This window comes from Desmodus rotundus, chromosome 4 (genome assembly GCF_022682495.2).
Source record: "Desmodus rotundus isolate HL8 chromosome 4, HLdesRot8A.1, whole genome shotgun sequence".
NCBI lineage: Eukaryota > Metazoa > Chordata > Mammalia > Chiroptera > Phyllostomidae > Desmodus > Desmodus rotundus.
The window spans coordinates 82,832,092-82,850,550 of NC_071390.1; the positions used below are offsets into that span (position 1 = coordinate 82,832,092).

At 43.5% G+C, this 18,459-nt stretch overlaps 1 protein-coding gene across 1 annotated transcript in view; it reads left to right on the forward strand.

Annotated features, from left to right (window-relative positions):
* AFF1 (ALF transcription elongation factor 1) overlaps positions 1 to 18,459 on the forward strand; it is a 133,072-nt gene that overhangs the window by 101,689 nt on the left and 12,924 nt on the right. Inside the window, exons 11-13 of the mRNA XM_024574744.4 lie at positions 6,838 to 7,776; positions 16,718 to 16,821; positions 17,598 to 17,859. Of these exons, the coding sequence (XP_024430512.3) occupies positions 6,838 to 7,776; positions 16,718 to 16,821; positions 17,598 to 17,859 (1,305 nt within the window). The remainder of the gene's footprint in view (positions 1 to 6,837; positions 7,777 to 16,717; positions 16,822 to 17,597; positions 17,860 to 18,459) is intronic.

Below are 18,459 nucleotides of genomic sequence, written 5' to 3' on the forward strand. Positions count from 1 at the left end.
TACATTTTTCTAGAGGATTTATGCTACCTACTGGATTGTCGATGCACAGGAGATTTAGTAACAGCCACAGGGTTGCCAAATGCTCTCAAGACTTAGAGCAGCGATGTAAAACTTGTGCTGGAAAAGGCCACTTGGTGAAAAGGGGAGGCATTTTGGGTGAACTAGACCAGCTTGTGTAGAGAAAGTTATTCCACATAGTTAAGATGGGAATTCTGGAAAACGAATATTTCTGATGAAGAAAGTGTTACAGTTCTCAGTATTTGTTTCTGCTGTTCAGAAAGCAAGGCAGTTAGTTCCACTGGAGCATCGACCGACTCCATCTGGAGAGCACGCAGGGAGGCCCAGAGCCGCGTCTGAGGGCAGGGGAGGCTGACACACAACCGGGTGTCATTTTTTGTGTGATGGGAATTTATGTCTGGCCCAGAGTCATGGCTCAGTGGATATTCTTTTGGAGTGGATAACCACAGATCAGCGGTAACTGCACTTGCAGTGCCTTTCAGATTTTAGAAGCTGCTCTCTGTGTTTCTGGGGGTTCTTTGTTTCCTTGTGTGATACTAATTGCTATTGAAATAATCTGTCTGTGCCCCGGGGAAAAAGATACTGAATGTGCCCTGCAGACAAATTATGTGATTGTTCACTGTTAATGTTTATAAGAACTTGGCTTTGTGTGTCACCTTGTTCAGTAAGAAAAATCTTCATGCTCCTTATGCTACTGATAGAAGGAACAGAATTCAACTAAATAATAAGATTATATGCAAATAAAGTAGAAATGGCAATAGTTGAAGTTTTAAAGAAAGATTAATCTGGAATTTGATTTTGTGAAACAATGACGTCTTGCCCAAGAGGTTACTGAGATAGAGACTCAGATAAAAAATAAATGTTCCCATCCTACTTTATTTTTAATTTTTATTTTCTTTATTGTTATTTATTTAAAGTGTTCATATCTTTTATTAACCCATATACAAGGACTGGTCGTCTGGGTTGTTTGAAACAGTCGGGCAGACAACATGCACCACAGTACCGCCTGTCAGAGGGGCTGGCCATGTAGCTAGCCTCCAGCACCACTTCCACCTGGAGGTGCTCTGGATGGAGGCGGCGGGTTCTGCCATTCTCATCCACCATGTACTATTTGGGGACAGCCAGCTTAACCCTCTTTCTCCTATGCATATTCTTCTTGGGAGTGGTTTAAGACTTCTTCATTTTCTTAGCACTACCACGAAGTCTCAGCACAAGGTGAAGAGTGGGCTGCTTTTGAATGCTGCGGTCAGACAAAGTACGTCAGTCTTCCAGTGGCCTGCCAGCAGAGATCAGTCTTTGCGTATCTGGAGGAATTCCTTCTTTATCCTGCATCGTGGCCTTTACATTTTCTCTTGTACCTGAGGGTTCGACCTTGAGAGTGTTCTTCCCCATAAGGGTTTTCACAAAAATCTGCATCTTGGCTGCAATTCCACCACAGATGGTGGGTCGGGGGGAAAAAACACCTACTTTATTTTTTTTTAAATCGCCTCACTAAATAGGTTCATGTTGGTACTTTTGTATTGCTGTGCAAGTCTAAACTTGGTATGGTTTGCATATTTTATACTGAGGTTCGACTTCCCTGGAAATATTTTGTCTTTGTCTGGATTTTAAACCTTTAATTTTCCTGAAGGTATTTAACTATTCTCCTTTTCTTTTAAAATGAATACTTTCCTTATTGTAAATCTCCTGTATTAGTTGAGAGTAACATGAATTTTATACATAACAGGCCATAGTTACTAGTTATTACTTTCTCATCCTTTTTTAAATTCTATTTTTAATGCTGAGAAATTTGCTTTTTATGGCTGTATTTTAAATTCATTTGATGAAGTACTTTAGTAATCTTATGAGAATCTGAAATGTTATATGCCTGCCAAATGAGCTGGTGGTGAACTTGGGAAAAAGCAGACTTCAGTGTTTGCTTTATAGAAGGGATCAAAATATAATTCTCAGCTTTTGAAAATATATGGGACACCTCATCTTTTTACTGTTTAAGTAAAATTCAGGGGGAAAAATGATTCTGTTCTCAGTTATTCAGGGATATGCTTAGTTTTCTAATCTGTTCATTGTCTGTTTCTTTGGTAGTGAATGACCAAGGTTGATTGCCTTTGAGGCTCTTAACCCTCCCACCACCCTAAAAGATTGGTAGCTTTCTTTTCAACCGTAGAGAACGTAGCAGCACTGAAGATTCAAACCCATAGGCCTTTCACTCTGAAGCCTTTTTATTTCCTACTGTACCATGCTGCTTCTCTCCGTCCTTATTTGCTTTTCTTTTTTCTTTTAATTCTTGGATGCATACTCCCTCACGACTATGGTATTTTACTAGAAAAGTAGTCATATATTGTACATAGCTCACAGCTTTTTATACAAAATCATAATTCATTCTAAAATATGTGAACTTTTGCCAATTTGAAAAATTAGGAAAGAGAAAGGGACATATGGTCAAACATTTATTAAAATGCTTAATGAAAATGTATCATATTTTTTCACTTCCAATGTACACTGTTTGGGTTCCTGCAGCCCTGGAGGGCTGGGGACAGTGCATGGGGAAAGGCAGAGGGAGAAACGAAGACTCAAACCTCGATCCTGTCCAGCACTTGCACGCTTAAAATTCATTTTAAAATATATTTGTAATCAGTCCCTTATGTAAAAGTTTCCCCCATTCCAACAGCGAAATAATACCTGACCTTGAAGGAATTCTAACCATTTCACATCTTTATAGTAGGTACACAGGAAGGATTGTCCCTACCCCTGCCCCTCCATCTGGGCACACAAGCTCAATTTGACTCTGCAATTGGGCCATACGCCTGCCTTCTGGACATTTTTAGGACTGCAGTTGGAGAAAATGTGTTTTATTTCTGTAACCAGGACGTTCCATTAGGGACTACTAAATGTATCTTACACTGTCCTGTTTGGGGAGAGAAAAGGCAGATGATATCTATACCAGAATTGACTTTTCTCGTCGGTTCCAGCACACATACTTTTCTGTACAGTGTGTCAGTGACTGGAGTTCGGCTGTACATGAAGCCCTGGAGAGGTGTACCCATACCTTTCCCAGGAAAGGGTTTGAAGGGTTTGGTTCCTGACGGGATTGTCACGTGGTATCTCCCCATGCTTTGTCCCCAGTTAACCACTAGTATTACCACACCCCCAAGCTTTCTCAGGAAACAGTGTCTGACAAGTAGGTATTGTGTGCTAATCTTTTCTCCACCCTTAACAGTCATCTTGTCTTGTTAGAATGTTGAGTACAGTTTTAGATTCCACATGACAAAATTTCTGGCACATAAGAGTAGTTTCTTTCTTCCCTTCCTCCCTGCTCTGAAAAATCAAATGCAAGCCTGGGTAGGGAGCTGATGTAGGTACAGGGAACTGTAAGGGAGATGTGTTACTGTAAGCAGCACCATGGGGTAAACAGAAGAAAGCAGTTATGTAGCCATCTTTTTGCTGAAGCATGGTTTCATCTGGTTCCTTAAAGTTCCTATTAACTCTGTCCTGTTTCAGGAACACTTAATTACCTTTTCTCTGGCCTGAAAGCCTTTAAACTATATTCATATATCTTGTATGTATTAAGTTCACATGGTTTTACAGAGTTGAATATTTGGGATATTTCACTTGGGAAAATTGTTAGCAATCTTCCCTGTTAAATATTGTCCACCTACTGGAGTCACCTCCGTATCCGTAATTGAATCAGTTAAATCCTGTATGGAATATCTTTCAGCTAACTTTCTGGTGCATTATGTATGTGATTTAGTCATTACTATAAACCACCTGTCAGGGGGAGAACCAAGATGGCGGCGTAGGTAGACACACTGCGCCTCCTCGCACAACGAGAACTGACAGAAAATTGAACGGCAAGGAAGTCCGACACCAAGGAAATAAAACATAAACATTCATCCAGACCGGTAGGAGGGGCGGAGACAGGCACTGGGGCAGAGAGGACTCCTGTGGCCATGGCAGGACCAAGACTGGCGGAGTGTGGGATGAACAGGGCAGGCAGTCTGACCACTAGCAGACCCTGCGGCCCCACATTCGCGCACAGATAAACCGGACAAATGACAGGGAGCGAAGCAGACCACGTAACCCAGGGCTCTGGCGCTGGGAAATAAAGCCTCAAACCTCTGATTGAAAACGCCAGTGGGGGTTGGGGTGGCAGCAGGAGAGACTCCCAGCCTCACAGGAGAGGTCGTTGGAGAGACCCACAGGGGCCTAGAGTGTGCACAGGCCCACCCACTCGGGAACCAACACCAGAGGGGCCCAGTTTGATTGTGGGTAGCAGAGTGAAAGATTGAAATCCGGAGGAGAGTGGAGCGGGCGCCATTGCTCCCTCTCAGCCCCTCCCCCACGTACAGCATCACCTTGCAGCCACCAGTGTTACCCCGCCCCGGGGAACACCTAAGGCTCCGCCCCTTAAAGTAACAGACGCACCAAGACCCCCCCAAAAAATAATAATAATGGCCCAAATGACAGAACACTTCAAAGCTCCAGAAAAAAATACAACTAAGCGAGGAAGAGATAGCCAACCTATCAGATGCACAGTTCAAAACACTGGTTATCAAGATGCTCACAGAATTGGTTGAATCTGTTCGAAAACCAAATGAAAAAATGAAGCCTATGCTAAGAAAAACAAAGGAAAATGTACAGGGAACCAATAGTGATGCGAAGGAAACTGGACTCAAATCAACGGTGTGGACCACAAGGAAGAAAGAAACATCCAACCAGAAAAGAATGGAGAGACAAGAATTCAGAAAAATGAGGAGAGGCTTAGGAACCTCCAGGACATCTTGAAACGTTCCAACATCCAAATTATAGGGGTGCCAGAAGGAGAAGAGGAAGAGCAAGAAATTGAAAACTTATTTGAACAAATAATGAAGGAGAACTTCCCTAATCTGGCAAAGGAAATAGACTTCCAGGAAGTCCAGGAAGCTCAGAGAGTCCCAAAGAAGCTGGACCCAAGGAGGAACACACCAAGGCACATCATAATTACATTAGCCAAGATTAAACGCAAGGACCTACATCCAAGATTACTGTATCCAGCAAAGCTATCATTTAGAATGGAAGGGAAGATAAAGTGCTTCTCAGATAAGGTCAAGTTAAAGAAGTTCATCATCCCCAAGCCCTTATTGTATGAAATGTTAAAGGGAGTTACCTAAGAAAAAGAAGATCAAAAATAGGAACAGTAAAAATGACAGCAAACTCACAGTTATTAATGACCACACCTAAAACAAAAACAAGAGCAAACTAGGCAAACAACTAGAACAGGAACAGAACCATAGAGATGGAGATCACATGGAGGGTTGTCAATGTGGGAGGGGGATAGGGGGGGAAAGGTACAGAGAATAAGTAGCATAGATGATAGGTGGAAAATAGACAGGGGGAGGGTAAGAATAGTATAGGAAATGTAGAAGCCAAAGAACTTATAAGTATGACCCAAGGACATGAACTATAGGGGGGGGAATGTGGGAGGGAGGGGGTGGGCAGGATGGAGTGGAGTGAGGGCGGGGGGAATGGGACAACTGTTATAGCATAATCAATAAATATATTTTAAAAAAACCCAAACACCTGTCAGATGAAAGAAAAGCATATAGCATGAATGAGGTACTGCCCTTTAAAAAAGTATATTCATTGCTTACCCTATTAGACACTAATATTTTTATGCGGCACATGTTTGGGCACAGTAATACACCTATAGGAATGCTCAAGGAACTATCCCAATGTATACCACCGTATGTGAGACCCAGTAGTGGAACTTGGAGATGCAAAGGTCTGTGTCATTCTGTTAGCAAACCCTAACGCCTCGTTGAAGAGAGATGGTGGGATGCATCAAGCATCAGTTAACAGCAAAGATTTAAACAGTGGAGGTAACAGGAGATGCCGGGGACTTCTGTTAATTTGACAAATCACTTGCACAGATAATCGGTATAATCTCATTGCTCTGAATTGTGTGCTTTGAAGCCTGCCTGTGTGTCTTAGAAAAATAGGGCCACTTCAGCTCATGTTGCCTGTGACAAGAGACATAATGCTTGATTTTTAAAGAATCCAAATGGGACAGATGCTCATCTAATGTGCCCTCACTTGATTCTTTTTATTAAGGTGTTAAATTTGAGAATCATTATTTATCTTGATATACTGAAAACCTTTACAGATAAATGCTTATCATGTTTTTAACTAAATAAGAGAAATGTTATCTAGTCTGAAGAAAGTAATTTTTAGTTGAAAAGTGTGTAAAGAAAAGGATAAAGCATGAAACCTGTAGCTAATCACCAAGACTTGGTTTATTCATTAGTGTTCTTCTGGAAATCCTTGACAAAAGAATTCTTTTTATTGCCTATTATTTTCTTTCTTTCTTTTTTTTTTAAATTTAAAAATATTTGTTGAGCATTGCTAGATGCTGTTTAAGGCTGCCTATTCTGATAGAATAGTTTGTGAGTCAAAGTGTGTCAATTCTGTTTATATAACTAATTACCATTAGAACAAAATATTAATTACTGTTAATACTGTGGTTCCCATTAGAACAAAATATGTTGCAAAGATTTCTCAGCAGGTCAGTGGTCCGCATTGGTCAATACTTAATGGTCTATTATGAGTCAATATCTACTAAAGCAAAACTCCTGTAACACAACAAATTGAAAGATTGGTTTAAGAGTCAATTCTTATAGATTGTGACCTGTAATTGGAGGAGGATAAAAAGGACCTGATCTTAAGTGTGGAATGATGGTGTTTCCCAGGACAGTGCTGTAGGGTTGGGTGAGTAACCAAGGGAAGAATTGGTTACTGTATTAACCTTTGGTCAGTTAACACTTTTCTCTTTTTTCTTGTTTCTAGCCTGAACCTCCTACGACAAACAAATGGCAGCTAGACAACTGGCTGACCAAAGTCAGCCAGCCGCCAGTGCCGCCAGAGGCCCTGGGGAGTGCAGAACCACCACCACAGCACCCAGACGAGAAGGGCAAGGGTGGCGACAGTGGCACCACTAGTCACGAGCGTTCAGAATCCAAAGATCCTCCCCCCAGAGGCTCCGGCAGAGCCCCACGGGTCCCTCCTGAAGGCCCTCACACTGGCAAGAGGAGCTGTCAGAAGTCCCCTGCCCAACAGGAGCTGCCGCAGAGGCAGACTGTTGGAAGCAAACAACCCAAAAACTCCATCAAGGTCTCTGCCCCAGCAGACTCTCGGGCCAGCTTGCAGGTGGAGAGTGAGCCGGGACTTCCCCATGGATCCAAGGACCACCCTTCCAAAGAAAAGCCCAAGGTGAAGACGAAAGGGAGGCCCCGTACTGGCGACGGCAGAGAGCCTAAACCAGCTGTGCCAACCTCCAGTGAAAAGAAGAAGCACAGGGGTGGGCCCCAGGCCCCCTCGAAGGCGCTCTCAGGTCCTGAGCCCACGAATGACAATGTGGAGGACAGGAGCCCTGAGCATTTGGCCCTCGTTCCCCTGACTCAGAGCCAGGGTCCCACACACGACGGTGGCACTGGTGGTAGGACTAGTGGCTGTCGCCGGGCAGTGGTGGTGCAGGAGGACCGCAGGAAGGGCAAACTCGTGGTGCCTTTGAGAGACACCAGGCTGCTCTCCCCACTCAGGGACACTCCTCCCCCACAAAGACTGATGGTGAAGATAACACTCGACCTCCTCTCCTGGGTGCCCCAGCCATCTGGGAAGGGCAGCCACCAGAAGAAACCAGAGGACAAACAGCCATCGGCAGGGAAGAAACTGGATTCTGAGAAGAGAAGCTCAGACAACTCAAGCAAGTTGGCCAAAAAGAGAAAGGTAAGTAGGGGGGACTGGCCTTTCCCTACAGTGTAGCCTGTACCTGCTGTTGGCTTAGGGCTGCCTTTGCTTGGCCCTTGATTGCAGCCCTGAGTTGTCTTAGAAGAGGCTGGAGGTGTGTGTTTGGATTGGAGATGGGCTTCGCTCCTAAACCAGTCACTCCTTTGGTGTAGACTCTGATGCTTCCCACTCTCCTGCCAGGCCTCACCACGTGTCAGATGCCGTCAGCAGTCTCGCCGCTCTGAGAAAAGACGAGACACTCATTGAAAAGGATATCTTATTTTAGGATAATATAGCATTGGGGGGTACATTTTTCTTTATTCTGATAACATCGATATTTACTACAGGCTCATTTGATTTTTCTCTGGAAATTATAAACCTTACATGAACTGAAATGTTAATCAGTATTCTGAGCGTCTGAAAGCGCTGCCCTACACTAAATTTTACTCCTCCTGCGGGGTGATCTTTTTGATACTGACCCTGCGTCAGGGCCATGTGCTACCTCGCTGATTTGAACACACCAGATTTAGAGCCTGTGACCTCCACTATTGACTTCTATTAATAAGTAGAAGATTATTTAATAAGGTTTTAGAGCTATTGTATTAAACTTATGGTTAGGATATCTTGTTGACTAATATAGGCGGGAATGGTACATTGTTAAGTATTAAAAATCTGTCGTTGTATTTATTACAATTTTTGGAAGTTTCACTTTAAAAAGGAACATAGTAAAAAAAAATATCTCTGCATTACTTAAGACCCTCAGTTACATGGACATGTTACTATTTTGGACAGTCTCCTTTCTTCCTTTATTCTTAATCATTGAGCTCCTGATAGGGTGTTTTTGCTGTTTTCTTGATGAAAGATTGGTGAGTTTTTTCCCCAGTGGCTTTCCCGAGCCAACCTGCCTCAGATTCAGAGTGAGAGGCCCTAGAAGAGCCACCTATTTCCTGCTGAGAAGGAGTAAAAATTGTAACGCTCTTGTAACTACAGAAGAAACTTCTTACTCAGTTGTGGAAGTTGAGCTAAGAATAACAAAGGACAAAAAGATCATGAAGTGTGCTGTCATGTCTGTGATGCCTCCGCCAGGTTAAAAATATAACATGACTTTAACAAGTAGTAAGGGTGGACTGTTTTCCTCAAAACCTTGTCGAAGGGGCCCCGAGGGCGTTGCCACCAGGGCTGCCGCAGCCCGGGGGGGCTGAGTGCTCACTGGCCTTGTGGTTCCGGCTGGAAGAGGGCACATTCTTCCTCTCTCCCGAAAGCCATAAAAACAGTGTTTGTGTGTGAAAGGTGCAAAACTTAATGGAGAAAGTTATGGTGGCCCTGGCTTGGAAAAAGGTACCTGCATTTAATGTACCTGAAAAGACTGCAAAAATACATTCATTTACCTTCTTCTCCTGAGAAATCTTTTTGTCACCTATCCCCCCAGCTACCATGGTCTTGTCCTGTTTCCAACACTAATCTCCTGCATGAGCTGGAGTGAGAAGTATTAGCTTGTAAAATGCTTCCTAACCAGGTGAAAATGTTGGAAATCGGAGGCTTCCCCAGACAGTTCTTAGCCTAGCCATTGCTCTCTGCAAATCTAGAAGCATTGCTTGCAGCTCCAGAAAGGGAACCTCAGCTCTCCCTATTGAATATGTGACCTCTGCCCTCCAGTAGCCATTCCCAGTCCTTGGCTAAGCTGTGCTGGGGCGGCTCATGTGTCTTTCTGTTTGGAGCATGGAGAAATAACGAGCCCCTCATCTCAGTCCAGTGGATGCTTTCTCCAAAGCCCTGGCAAGCAGCTGAGTGGTCTGGCCCTGGGAATAGTCTCCCCCTTTGCTGTGGCATTGACGGAATCAGGGTAAGAAGCAGCAGTTGCAAACCCTGCCTTGTCACTGAGGTCCCCTGAGGAGCCTGCAATACTGATGGGAGGGTATGCGTCCTCAAACCCCTCACACCCATTGGTATTTTAAAACTCTCAGTGAATCCTAATGTCTCGGGGTCCGGGAACCCCTGCAGCAGAGCCTTACTCGGGGGCCAGCATCGTACAAAGCTAGTTTCTTTGTGTAGAGAAATTCCTCCAGTGCTGTGTTTAGATGTCATCACCTAGGCAACCAGGAGTTCCTTGCTTTAATTATTGGGTTGGCCAAAAGTTTGTGTGTTTGTTTCCATACAATGGCTCTAGTAATGCTTAGTTGTCTGTCTTCATTCGAAACAGTTTGGTTAGATTGTATTCTGACAGCTGTCATATCAGCAGTGCATTTTTAAAAAACTTAGACCAAAATTGGTGAATTTTCATGTGGCCATTTTAATATTGAAGGTGGAAGAAAATGTGCAACATTTTTCCCATTTTATACTTCATTATTTCAAGAAAGGTAAAAACACAACTGAAACTCAAAAAAAGATTTGTGCGCTGTATGGAGAAGGTGCTGTGAATGATCGAATGTGTCAAAAGTGGTTTGCGAAGTTTCATGGTGGAGATTTCTTGCCGGACAATGCTCACGGTCAGGTAGACCAGTTGATGTTGATAGTGATCAAATCGAGACATTAATTGAGAACAATCAACATTCTACCACTTGGGAGATGGCCAACACACTCAAAATATCCAAATCAATGAAGTTATCAGTGAAAATGAAAACTGTCTCTTTTGTTTTACAGAAACAAACCAAATGGATTTTTGGCTAACCCAATATGTCATTAGTTAAAAATGTTACTTAGAAGCTTTCAGATAAATATAAAAATCAGCTCACTGTATACCTATTTTAAGAGCAGAGGATCATGTGTCATTCGGTTTTACTTCCTGCTGGGTTCCAGGTATGACTAGTGTTCAACATTATTAATCTCAGGTCCTTCCCTGTGTGGGGTGGGACCCCCTTCCTGTCAGGACACTGAATCCTCTGGTCAGGGCAGCCCAGCATGTGGGCCTGGGAGCTGTGGCAGAGGCAGGGCTGTCCTCTTTTTAAAAAAAGTTAGAGCACTTTCCCCCAATTTGGGTAGTAGAGACTTGTCTGTGTTCTTTAAGTGTGATCATTAGAAGAAGCCCTCTGAGGGTATAGTGAGAGTAGCTGAAGAATGGGCCTGATCTTTCACATCAGTGGGATTAGCCTTTTCATCTAAATAGTGTCTGTTCTCTCCTGGCATAAAATTTAGCAAACATTTTCAGAGGGTAAACAAATCCTTGAAGCCTTATGAGAAGATGATCATAAAGAGTTAAAGGTGATTACAGCTGTCATGAAGCCATCAGACGTGGCACCTATAGAAATACACACACACACACACACACACACACACACACAGCCCTGGCTGGGTAGCTCAGTTGGTCAGAGCATCGTCCAATATGTCAAGGTTGTGGGTTTGATCCCTGGTCAGGGCACATACAAGAATCAACTAATGAATGCATAAATAAGTGGAACAAAAAATTGATGCCTCTCTGTGTGTATCTCTCCCCCTTCCTCCTTCCCTCCCTCCCTCCCTTCCTATGTCTCTAAAATCAATAAAAAAATTTTTAAAGAAATATATATATACACATACACATGTATATATAATTTTATTACTTTAATGGAGTGGGTAGAGAACAATTCATGAGGAAAAGTGGAGAAAATTTTGAGGGTTAATAGGCATGAACATAGTACTCTTTACATAAACTACAGAAGTTCATCCTGATTATAGTTTGGTAAATTACAACTTATTTTTTCCTTTTAAATAATTTTTATACCAAGATTGTGTTTCCACATTTGAAAGAAAAGTTGAGGGTGAGAAGCACCGGGGAACAGCCAGCCAGGCCAGCGCAGCTGGGAGAACTCTTCCAACTGCGCGTGGTGCGCGTGGAGCTCCAGGTGTGCGCCTGGCGCTGGTCCGGGCACTGTTGTAACTGATCCCTCATTTAATTCAATCATGTTACAAATTGCCTTTCCAAAAAGTGCCGCACTGTCTTAGTAGTCATTTTCGTAAGTAATAGGACAGGAGGTACATTCCTTCAAGTCTTTTCCTTTTTCTAAATAGTTGCTCTACTGGCCAAGAAGGTTTGACATTATTGGGAACAAATTTCAGAGCCGTCGTTTATGTGTGTTTTGAGGCATGGGAGGGGAAGTTACGGGATGTGGTAGGAAATGTGAAGTTTTACTGCTTGAGGATGGTTGTTGGCTCAGTCCTTCCCTTCTATCCAAGGTCTGACTGTCTTTTTTTTTGCTTTTTTCCCCCAAGGTCTGTCTTTTCTTGGATTTTTCTCCAGATAACATTCTCAGTTATTATTTTTCAAAATCAAGGGTTTGAAAAGTCCGTCATAATTTCCTGAAGCTACTTCAATCTAATTTCTTCATTCTTATTAGTTACTCTAAGAACATTGTAACCGTATGCACGTTAACACTGTTTTAAGACATGCCTGTCTATTCTCTCACCTTACAGAGGAAAAGAAAGTGGATTAATTTTCCTTTTCTCTAGAACTTATCCCAGTGACTATATCCTGTCTTCTCAGTGAGTCCTGCCCTCCGCCTTGGCATGGACTTGGGCTTGGCATCTGCTGTGTCATCTTCTTATCGAGCCTCCTGCAGAGGCACATCCTGGAGAAGCACCTGAAGGTCCATCCCCACAGGCTGCTTCTCCACTTCCTTTGCATTCGTGCTACCAAGTTCCTTCGCTTCCCTGTGGGAGAAAATGGCAGTCTTAGAATTTAAGTGCCGAGACCTCACAGGTCAATTGTTCAGCCACTGCCTGATGTGGATGAGATCTAAGAGGCTCAAACATTACTTGGCTGCTTAGTAAAAGATTTGGAGTTGAGGTATCCTCCCAGTTATTTTCTTTCACAGGTGTCTAGTGGGGGAGAGTACCTTGGAGAGAGTCACAAGGTCATAGTTCAAGACCATTATACTGACTCTGGCAGCTATAATATCATCCCTGGCTCTATCCCTATATTGCCCACACCCTGGTACTCCCTCCCCCACCCACTCCCACACTCCTTCTCCACTTCACTTTCTCTTTCAGATGTTCCTCGTCTCTCCCCATTACAGCCAAGTTCCCATTACACTATCCTAACACCTGTTAGAAACACTGCGGCATAAAAAGGGGGTCAGTTCTGAAAAACTCGCCTGCATTTCCCTGCTTCATACAGGTAGTACCTGGATGGTGAGCCAGGTGTGGGACAGGCTGCAGGCTGCCTGGCAGAGGTCTCTCCCAGAAACCACCTTGTTCTAGCACAGTCCCATTTCTTCCTTTTATGGACTTATTCTGCCCTTTGCTCTACTCTGTGGGTGGGGCACTTCTGGCAAATACTGCAGGGCTGCCTGACCCAACAGGTTGAGAAAAGCAAACAAGTCAGTTAGGACCAGGTCGCCGCCAGCGGCCTCCTTTTGTTGTAGGTGCAGCACCACTGAGACACGCACCCTCCTGTGGAAGGTGCCTTCTGACTCCCGGACCTCAGACAGGGTTCCCTGCAGTGGGGGATACGCCACAGGGCAGAGGAGACGTCTTTTTCCTCTTTAAGAGAAGTACATTACTCCCCTCTCATTTTCAAATGGCTCCTTGATCTGGAAGAATCTCAAAGACTTCTTGCCTCCTGTTTTCCAGTCTGGAAACTCAAGTCTGCATTTCCTGCCACCCGGTATTGCAAGGCTCCCTCTTCCTAAAACCATCCAGGGACCTCAGCCGTGCCTTCAGCTGCTGAACTTCATTTCCGTGCCAGTTAACAAATGCTTACTAAGTGCCTGCTCCAGGGACGCCGCTGTGACTGTTCCAGATGGAGGATGCCAGGGTTCCAAGTGCACAGTGTACAGAAATACTGACCTCAGGCCCCTGGGCTTGAGCTCAGTCAAGCGAGCAAAGTGAACAGAAGGGGATTTTTGATTTAGTTGGTTTAATGGCTTACTTTCTACCAGCTTACTGAATATTACCAGCTTCTAAGTTGCTACATGTCAACATAAAGCACATTATTCTAGTAAGTGCCAACACTTTTAATGCTAGCCTTGAAATCAGTATTTACTGATTTCTTGTGTTTGGGCTGTTCTTTGAGTCACAGATTGGCACAAGCCAGGGTTACAACAACCAGTTTGTGACGAATGACTCACTATGAATCTTATTTTCATATGTGGTTTAGAAGGTCTGCCACTTTGATTTATAGTCATAATTAGCAAGTCCTAAGCAGCATGAAAACACACAAACAAGTTAACGCTCATTCTACCCCTGGGGTCTGGTATTTTCTTAAGGAAGTAACCTTGTGGACAGTTTATGCTTAGTTTTTCCTCAGGAACTTATGTATCATTACGTGCCTAGAGATACCTTCCATTGCAAAAAGTGTGTATTACTAACTGCCTCGTGTACAGTGTCTGGGTATTTCAGCAAATTCTGGGGCTTTTCCCAAAGGTAAGTTTTCCATCTTTTTCACTGCTTGCTGGGCCAGTTTTTCGGCCTTTAATCTAAAACTCAAGAGAACTTACTAGGCCGACTGGTGGCAGAGCCCCTGGGACACAGTAGGTTAAGTGATGAGGAGGGTGCCCCTGGTAGTGGGTCCTCTCTTGACCCAGTCATTTCCAATTGATTCTTTCTTCTCTGCCAACACTGACCGACTCCCACGTGTCACCAGGACCGATTACTGGGGGCATCCTGTGTGCGGGCAGAGTCCCCACAGGCATGCATTTCTGAATGGCGCTTCAGGACTCGCTTCTGCCACTGAAAGCCACCGAAGGAACAGCTGGTGACAGTTCCTGATGTGTTTCAGTTGGGCCTTTGGGTTGCGCTTATTTATGTCACATTTTACCTCCTTGTTAGGGCCCTCGAGATACTTCTCCAGTCTTCTGTAATGAATGATCATGTTTTTAAGGAACTGATTTGTTAGTTTCTTACCTCACCTGTACGTTGTATAGTTCCTTCTTTACGTTGCAGGCTTCCTCTAGGAGAGAGTGGAGAGCAGCACTGTCCATGAGAAATAAAGTGTGAGCCATATAGCTAACTTACAATTTTCCAGCAGCCACATTAAAATATATAAAGAGTATAAAAAGAAAACCAGTTAAATAATTTTCATAATTTAATATCTAAAATATCACTTTAATGTTTAATCAAAATAAAAATCACATTTCCCTTTTTTACGCTAAGTCTTTGACTTGTCACCTGTCACTTGTCACTTGGGACTAGCCAGTCCAAGCACTCCCTCAGCCAGGCCGGCGGAGCAAGAGCGCAGGACAGTGCAGAGCTGAGGGCCTCTGGAGGCAAAGCCTTCCTCCTTCTTAGTGTTCTCACCGAGTGCACAACAAGAGATTAAACACAAGTATCTTTACAAACCACCTGAGATGATCCATTTTGAGACCAGAAATGAAGTGTTTTTCCCGAGAAGCTGATGAAGGGCTGACCGGAAATGCTCGCTCTGGCACTTCCCCAGTGTGGATTGCAAGGAGAGGGCGTGTTTTCTCTGTTTCCCTGTCTTTTGAGCAGGGCCAGGCTGCTATTAGTATTTGGGCAAAGCTGAAGCCTACACATCTTATTTTAGTCATTTTTCTTGGAGCTGTTCAGGGAACAAAAGAGAGACAGTGGTAGAAACTGGGGCCTCCTACAAACAGTTAATTTGAAGAATGTTTTTTCCTTTAAAGCTTGAAGGGATTGTCCTACATTGATGGGTGGTGTCCCAGATTTCTCTCTCAGTGAACTGACAACTGGAAGAGGTTAATTCTACATGGGCATCGGAATTAATTGAAGGACTCCCACCAGTCCCTTCACTGTCACATGCTGGAGACGCAGTGGCTCCTTCCCAGGGGGTGGGGTCTGTGCCCAGACCCTTGGGGAAGGAGGCCACCGTGCTGTCCCTGGGTCTGCATGGTGAACTTTTTGTAAACTTGGTGTGTATGCTGACAGGTGAGCACAGGAACGTCAGAGACTTACACCATGAAGAATTCTTCGTTCTCTTAATGATTTTGTGTATTTATCTCATACTTTAGTTGGTATAAAAGGGATGTTTTGAGGAACTTAACTCCTGTAGAATTAAATATCCCATCTCACTGAAATCATATTCGCAATTCTTCATTTTCTATCAAATGTCTTGAAAAATAAACACATGAGTCTATATGTGTAGAGAAAAATATAAAGACAATACTTTTTTAAAACTGGTATCATTGGAAGAAAAAGTTCACTGGAATCCCAGAGCAACTATTCTTATTTTGTTGTGTCTTTCTGGACCTATCTCTAAAACATCTAGACAGATGATTTTTTAGCCTGTTTTGTTTTTAACAATGTACTTGTGTTTTCATTAGAAGAAAAGCCGAGCCCCCTGACTGGTGTAGCTCAGTGGGTTGTGTGTCGTCCTGCAGACCAAAGTGTTGCCGGTTCAATTCCTGGTCAGGGCACGTGCCTGGGTTGTCGGCCAGGTCCCCAGCTGGGGGCATGCAAGAGGCAACCAATTAATGTTTCTCTCACACACTGATGTTTCTCTCCCTCTCTTTCTCCCTCCCTTCCTGTCCCTCTAAAAATAAATAAAATCTTAAGAAAGAAAGGGAGGGAGGAAAGGGCGAGCTTTAAATACTTTACTCCTAATTTTACATGACCAATGAATTAGTGGGTATAAATGGAAGGTTCTTTTGAACGGAGCAGGGGAGCCTTAATCATAAAATCATCTGTTGTTACTGGATGTGAGTGTGCATGTTTTATTGATTCTTTTATATTTAGAAAAACACATGATGTGTTGAAGCCTACTACTTACTCTTCTTGTTGGCGCTATTTAGACATCCTCCCCTTCCTGGGTATCAAGAATAGTCCTTCCTCGTGCGAAACTTGGTCTCACACAGATCCCAGCAAGTCCGGATTCCTGCCGACCTCGCCCCGAACATGCTCACATAGCGCAGGGACTCCGAAGGCGGTTGTGTGCACAGATGGATGTCTCCAAAAATGGAGTTCTCCTTGCATTTGCTGTGTATTTTTTTGTCCTATTTTGCCTATGCCATTGTGTTGGTAACAGTTGTACTTTGTTATGCCACAATTATAGGGTGAAGCAGAAAGGGACCATGAGGGCAAGAAAGTCCGACTGGAGAAAGAGACTAAATTGCAGTCATCATCCTCATCTTCCCACAAAGAATCTTCTAAAACAAAGTGAGTACGGAGATTAGGAACAGCCTTGAAAGGTGATCGAGTCTTCTTGGGTCTTGACATGGCAGAATGTTTTCTGCAATAGAATGAGTGGATTAATGAACTCGATGTGGCTCGTTTTGATGATGTGTTAATTTTTTCATTTTGCTTTCATCCCTAAGGACCTTAGAGAGATTACAGGTCATTTGCCAACAAACTTGGATTTATCAAGTGTTTAAAAAATGGAAAATCTCCTTAAAACCTGGAAATAATTTTTCTAAAAGAATTTTTTACATGAAAATAAGAAAGGTGCCATTACTGTCCCTGCTTTGCAGAATTGGAAACTGAGGCATAAAGAGAGGCAACAACTTGTCCAAAGTCACAAAAAGTAACTGTGATTCTCTCTGATTTGTTTAAAAAAATGCTTCATAAAATGACGCAGCCAACCAAGTGCATAGTGTCGCCATGTGGGAGGGCTCTGGGAGAGAGGACTCAGATGTGAAAGTGCCTGCCTGTCAGAGGAGGGGCTATGCAGGCTGACTGGGTTCAGAAAAGTTAGGACCACTGGCAGACTCAGCAAGCGTAGGCACAAATCACAGAACTTTATCTATTACTCATCAGTTGGACTTAATTTTTCAAAGGCATCAAAAAGTCCCTGGAATTTGGCCTTTCTACAGAGATGGATTGCACGCTTTCTGACATTTTAGTCTTTCTCAGCCATTGCGTCCTTTTAATTAAACAACTAAGTTACGAGGTTCATGTTCTATTTTAACTTAGTTTTGTATGGTGTTTCATTCCAGAACACCCCGGCCCTCCTCTGAGCCCTCAAAGAAGGAAATGCTTCCCCCAACACTTGTGTCGTTATCCTCCTCCTCCTCCTCTTCCTCATCCTCCCAGAAGCCAGCTAAGCCTGCACAAAAGAGGCCAAGGCGGGAAGCACACCCCTGTGGCCAGGACCCTCCCAAAAGTGCCAGTAGTACCAAGGACAACCATAAGGACTCTCCTGTCCCCAGGCGCAGAAAAGCAGAGGGGAAGGGCTCTGGAAGCTCTACAGAACACAAAGTAAGTAGGGGAAGCCACAATTGCATAAAATGCGATATATTGATATATCTTTAAATTCCCAAACTGGGTAAGTTCCTAATGACACTTCAGAACTATTCACCACTTTTATGAAGGCAATAGTTGTTTGTGTTTAAAGTTCGACTCTTTAGAGAGAGAGTAAAAAGTAGTTAATAAGTAAATGAATATTTAGGGGTCAGCTTATTCTTAAAGTGATTCAAAAGTGAAATATCAGCCCTGGCCGGGTAGCTCACTTGCTTGGAGCATCGTCCCGATAACGCCAGCGTTGCGGGTTTGATCTCCAGTCAGGACACATGCAGAAACAGCCCATGAACGCCTCAACGAGTGCAGCAACAAACTGAACGGTCTCTCTCTCTCTCTCCCTCTCCCCCTCCACCCTGTCTTCTCTCTATCTAAAATCAATTTTTTTTAAAAGAAGTGAAATGATCAGAATAGATGTTTTGTGTTAATTTTCTATCAGGTCTTTTATAGTAAGAAATGGTTACCCTGGCTAGTTCTTGGTTTGCGTATTTGATCTCAGACACTTCCGTTATTGATGGTAATGGGAAAACATTATCCACCTTTCTCAAATACGTATTCCTC